This window comes from Mesitornis unicolor, unplaced genomic scaffold (assembly GCF_000695765.1).
Source record: "Mesitornis unicolor isolate BGI_N332 unplaced genomic scaffold, ASM69576v1 scaffold36205, whole genome shotgun sequence".
NCBI lineage: Eukaryota > Metazoa > Chordata > Aves > Mesitornithiformes > Mesitornithidae > Mesitornis > Mesitornis unicolor.
Window position 1 is genome coordinate 10 of NW_010185438.1, and position 5,372 is coordinate 5,381.

At 48.1% G+C, this 5,372-nt stretch overlaps 1 protein-coding gene across 1 annotated transcript; it reads left to right on the top strand.

Annotated features, from left to right (window-relative positions):
* Positions 1–345: 345 nt before the first annotated feature.
* Positions 346–3,037, top strand: HOXC9 (homeobox C9). Its single transcript, XM_010184852.1, has 2 exons — positions 346–907; positions 2,756–3,037. The coding sequence occupies exons 1-2, from the start codon at positions 346–348 to the stop codon at positions 2,998–3,000; spliced, it is 807 nt and encodes a 268-aa protein (XP_010183154.1). The 3' UTR covers positions 3,001–3,037.
* Positions 3,038–5,372: the final 2,335 nt, after the last annotated feature.

A 5,372-nucleotide genomic window follows, 5' to 3' on the forward strand; every position in this document is an offset into this window, starting at 1 on the left:
CTTCATCGCCCCCCTCCCAGCCCGCGGGTTGAGCATCCCCCGGCTGAGCACCGGCCGAGCCTCCCTCCTCCCCATCTCCGCCCCATTTCCAGCAGTTTTAGGAAAAGCCGGATTGCGTTATTAAAAAAAAAAAAAAAACCCCCCCCTCTTCATCGCCCCCCTCCCAGCCCGCGGGTTGAGCATCCCCCGGCTGAGCACCGGCCGAGCCTCCCTCCTCCCCATCTCCGCCCCATTTCCAGCAGTTTTAGGAAAAGCCGGATTGCGTTATTAAAAAAAAAAAAAAAAAAAGGAGTGATTGTTCTATGAGAAGATAAAAAGTACACATACAGTTCATACAATAATCTTATGAATGTAAAAGAGGGGGGAACCATGTCGGCTTCTGGCCCCATTAGCAACTACTATGTCGACTCCCTGATAAGCCACGAGAACGAAGAGCTCTTGGCCTCCCGGTTCCCCGGCTCTGCCTCCCACCCGGCTGCCGCCCGACCGTCAGGATTAGTCCCGGACTGTGCCGACTTTCCGTCCTGCAGTTTCGCCCCCAAGCCGGCCGTTTTCACCACCTCCTGGGCTCCCGTCCACTCCCAGTCCTCCGTGGGCTACCACCCCTACGCCCCCCAGGCGCCCGTGGGGGCCGAGCCCAGGTACATGCGGACTTGGCTGGAGCCCCTCGCCGGGGCCGTCTCCTTCCCGGCCTTCGCCCCCGGGGCTCGCCCCTACGGCCTCAAACCCGACGCTTTCCCCGGGCGGCGGCCGGAGTGCGGCCCCGCCGACGGGCGCGGCTACGCGGACTTCATGTACGGGGCTCCGGGGGAGCTGAGAGACAGAGCAGAGCAGACAATTCCTTCCCCGGAGTCCGAAGCCATCGCTTCCAGCAAACACAAAGAAGAAAAGCACGAATTAGACCCTAGTAAGTCGAAGTCATTCTTGTTTACGACCGGGGAAGGCATTACGGCTTCCAGGACCCTACTCAATAAAATGAAATTACCTTAGAGAGCCCGACCCTAAAACTCCAGATACGCAGGAAGATCTGGGGGTTTGAGCGAGTCCGCTTGCAGAGCCGGAGAGCGAATATCTCTACTTTGTTTGGGGCTCTTTAGTCTTTTTTTTTCTTTTTCTTTGGTTTTTTTTTCAAATTTTTTTTTGAAGGGAGGATGGGGGGGCTGTTGGCTGCTTTGATCAAATATTCATCACTTTCCACCGGGGGGAATTAAAGAAAAAAAATAGAGAAGGAGAGTGCGTGTGTGAGAGGGGGGCAGGCAGAGGGAGAAGCCTCTTTGCTTTCAAATATTCCCACTTTCAAAGAACAAGGAAGAGTTGTAGCTGGAAGTGAGCGTATTGATGTGGGTTTGGGGTTTTTTGGGGAGGGAAAAGGAATATCTCTGGATAAAGGCAGAGGTGTCTCTTTATCTATTTTGAAAATCAATAAAAGCTCCACCGGTGCAATTATTCATAAAATGCTCCAACACGTGGGAATAAATGAAAAGGTGGGTGTGTGTGGGGGGGGGGGTAAGGGAGAAGTAAGGAGGAAAATTGGAATTGTAAAAGCATCAGCTCAGTGCGTGGGGGTGGCTGGGGGCGAAAGGCAGTGAGCGCAGGACATTGGACCATACACTTGGAGAAACATCTTCTGCAGCCCAAGTGAGACAGGGAGGAGGGGGGAGGAAACTCAAAAAAACCCAACAAACCCCAAGGAAACCCCAACCCAGTCATCAGGAAACGTTGGACATTGTAGGGGCAGGAGCCAGGTAACCGCCACCCCCACCCCCCGCCTGCATCCTGCAGAGGGGACCAGTTCCTGGGGGATACTCAGCTCTGGGGATTAAAAAACCCCAAAACCCCAAAATAACCCCAAACCCAACTCTTCCTCCTCAAACGGATCAGAGCATCCGCGGGGGAATGATGCGAGGGCAACCGCCTGGGTCCCGAACCCCCCCGCAGCTTTGGTGGGATCCCCCTGGCCTAAGAGTGCGGGGGGTTCCGAGCGATGGAGCTGGGTGCCAGCAGCTGGGAGCACCTGGGTGCCTCGGCAGCAGGGAAAGGGGCTCCTATCGCGACTGGTGCCAGGCGGGTGGTGCCAGGCACCCTCGTGATAAAAATAAGGCGAGGAATCGGGGGGTGAAAGGCAGTGGTAGGGGGAAGAAGGACAAATCTTCTCCTAAGGAAGGGAGCGATGGGTTTGGTGCCCTGAGCGAGCGGGGATGTGGCAGCAGCGTAGAAAGTCCTTTAGGTTAGGAGGAAAAAAAACCAACAACCTCACACTAAAAAAAAGAGGCAATTTTGGGAGCCAGTGGGACATCTCGCGTGTCATCCTTAAGATATTAAAAAAACAAACCCGGCTTTGCAGGTCTGGGAAAGCTTCTAGGGAAAGTATTGGAGAGCTGAGGTTGTAAAAAGAGTTTATGGGCCTATGAAATGGTGGGAATTTTTACTTTTTATGACTATGTTCTTAGATTACTGCTAGCAGCAGTCATGTGGATAATTATTATTTTAAACCCATTGCTACAGTTTTATTTACTGAAACTTTTATGTGAGAACAGCAGCAAAAGAAAAGGAAATGACCCCTCCAAAATAAACAGATTAAACTCTTCTGAAGGTCACTTAAAATATTTAGGTAAGATCTGCTAATTAAACAGGTTTCTTTCTATAGATACACCAGGGCGTGGAGGGGGGGAGGGAAGAAAGGCCAGCTTTGTGCATTGATTTTCTTTTGCCACCCCCCAAAAATATATATACATATAAAAATCTTCTTTCTCAGACAATCCCGTCGCAAATTGGATTCATGCGCGCTCCACGAGGAAGAAAAGATGTCCTTACACAAAGTATCAGACCCTGGAACTGGAAAAAGAGTTTTTATTCAATATGTACCTTACACGGGACCGGAGGTACGAAGTAGCCAGAGTCCTTAATCTCACTGAACGCCAAGTCAAAATCTGGTTTCAGAACAGGCGAATGAAAATGAAGAAAATGAATAAAGAAAAAACCGATAAAGAACAGCAATAAAGTTGGCAAAGTCCAGGCAATGAGAAACGAGGGTGGAGAGCAAAATAAAAAAAAAAGGAAAAACAAAAAAAAAGGAAAGAAAGAAAAAAAAAGAGGCTGATTTTGGGGGTTGAAATGTTTCTGACTTTGAATGTGCGGATGAATGTTTAGCGTTATAGGAAACACAGCGAGCGTTTTGGGACACGAGTCTTTTCTAAGATGCAATTAAATAAAAGAACGATGTTTGGGGGGGGGTGTTTTGTTTTCTCCTCCTTTCTTCCTTGTTTTTGTTTTGTCCTCCTCAGAAAACAAACACAAGAAGTACTTGAATTTTTTGGTGGGTTTTTTTTTTTTTTAGTATTTTATTTCATAAATTAAACTTATCCAGTATTTTTATTTTTTAATTCCGCGAGCTCGTGGGTGAATATTTTGTACAAAAGAGAGGAAAAAGAGGAAAAAAAAACAACAAAAAAACAAACAACGAAACAAAACAGACACAAAAAAGACTGAAGGGAATATGGCTCAATGATGTTCTGTCATGGTGTTGAACGTTTCTGCTGTACTTATTTGTGTATTTTATTCTCGTCTCAGAACCGTTCTGTAATATTGTTATGTTCGCTATTGTAGAGCAGCTCTATGTAAATATACCTAACGTCACGGGAGAAAAAAAAATAAGAAAAAGAAAAAAAAAATAAGAAAAAAAAAAAAAGCCGTATGTAGGTGTCTTTTTATTGAAAGCCCTTTGCAGAGAAGCAGCCTCAGGGCTTTGCCAGGCGGTGCCGACCCGAGCATCCCCCGCAGCCGCGGAGGAGCGCGGAGATTTCTGCTTCCTTCCCCAGCACTTTTGCTATTTCCAAGTACCATAATAAAAAGGCGCTGAGGTAAGGGTTATACGTGCCATCAATTTTTAGATTGGGATAATTAATTGTACTAATTTATGACCCCAGGCAATCGAAGGATGTGTAAAAAGACTAAATATGGATGCTGGGAATAGAGGAGCTGGCAAAGGCATCCTCCGCCTGCCATCCGCGCAGGGGGAGCTTCTGCCAGAACTGGGGGGGGGGTTTGCTGGAAGTGCTGCTTCTCGCAAGACAGTCCAGGAAAAGGGGAAAAAATAATATAAATAAATATATATATATGTATACTTGGGGTGGAGAAAGAGAAATAAAGGAATCAATGTGTGGAGGCGATGCGGCAGCCTGCAGAATTTCGGGCTAAAAGGGGTTGGGGGGAAGCAAAGCCCCCTCCCTTAGCCCTACACAGGGGAGATTAAGGGAAAAAAAGGACGGGGGGGGAAGGGTTGTTGGCTGCGGAAAGGTCAACCCCCCCCCTCGGTCCTGGCAGGGACTGGGGCTGCAGAGGAGCCCCCCCCACACGCCCACAGCGCCGGGAGCGGGGCCGCAGCGATGGCTCCTTCCCAGGCTGCAGGAGATTGTGTAAAAAATGAGCAGCGAGGGATGTTTAATCATAAAAACTTGTTAGAGGTCCCTTTCTTTAATGAAATGAGTGGAGCAGGGTTTTAATCTTTCTAATCAAAACCAGACCCGGCGAGCGGGATGCGTTTGTCGCCCTCGTCCCAGTGCCTCCGAAATCAAAAAATCTGGAAGCGATTACTTCTGCTGATCTCATAAAATATTGCTCTTTAATATTTCTGGCTGCAGCATTTGGTGGTTTCTTTTCCTTCCCCTGATTTGTGTCCTCGGTTTTAAAGCGGGGTCTCTTTTTGTCGCCGGGGGTGGGGGGGGAAGGACAGGCACACCGCAGTCTCTCAGCGGAGCCATCCCTGGAGCAGGGGAAGCTAAAAAGCCTTTTTACAATCCCAGTTTTGTGCTAGGTCTGTTTGGGGGAAAAAAAAAAAGGGGCAAAAAAACCTCAAAACCAACCTTAACGAGCGCAATGAAATGGTCAGGTTAGAAAACATTTTAGCAGGGCCAAAGATTTATGGACCAAAAAGAAAAAAAAACACCAAAAAAAAGGAGAAGAAGGGGGAAATCTTTCCATCTAAGTCATGTATTTATTTTTTTTAATTGTTATTATTATTATTTTCCCTCCTGTCTGCTTTTCTCCCTTCGTTCACCCTTAAATAAAGGATCAAATCCTGCAGGGTCGGGCAGCGGTTCGCCCACATCCATTTCGCGAAAGGGGAGAAATCATCCCCGTTTGATCGTTATTAATTAAGAGAGGGGAAAAAAAAGAGAGAAATTACAATCCCCATCATCATTTGGACAGGACTTTGGAGGCGGTTTCGGACCCGGCTCTCCGGAGGGGCTTGTCAGGAGCGGTTAGCGATGTTGAAAAGCCGTGATGTATGGAAGTTCATTTCGGCCCCCCCCTTTTCCATTCAAGCGGATCTCATTTCCAGTGCGACCACAGCCTGCTCCCTCCCCCTGCTC

Coding starts and splice junctions, on each gene's coding strand:
- HOXC9 (XM_010184852.1), top strand. CDS start 346: ATGAATGTAAAAGAGGGGGGAACCATGTCGGCTTCTGGCCCCATTAGC. Junction 908..2,755: donor AAAGCACGAATTAGACCCTA/GTAAGTCGAAGT, acceptor CTTCTTTCTCAG/ACAATCCCGTCGCAAATTGG.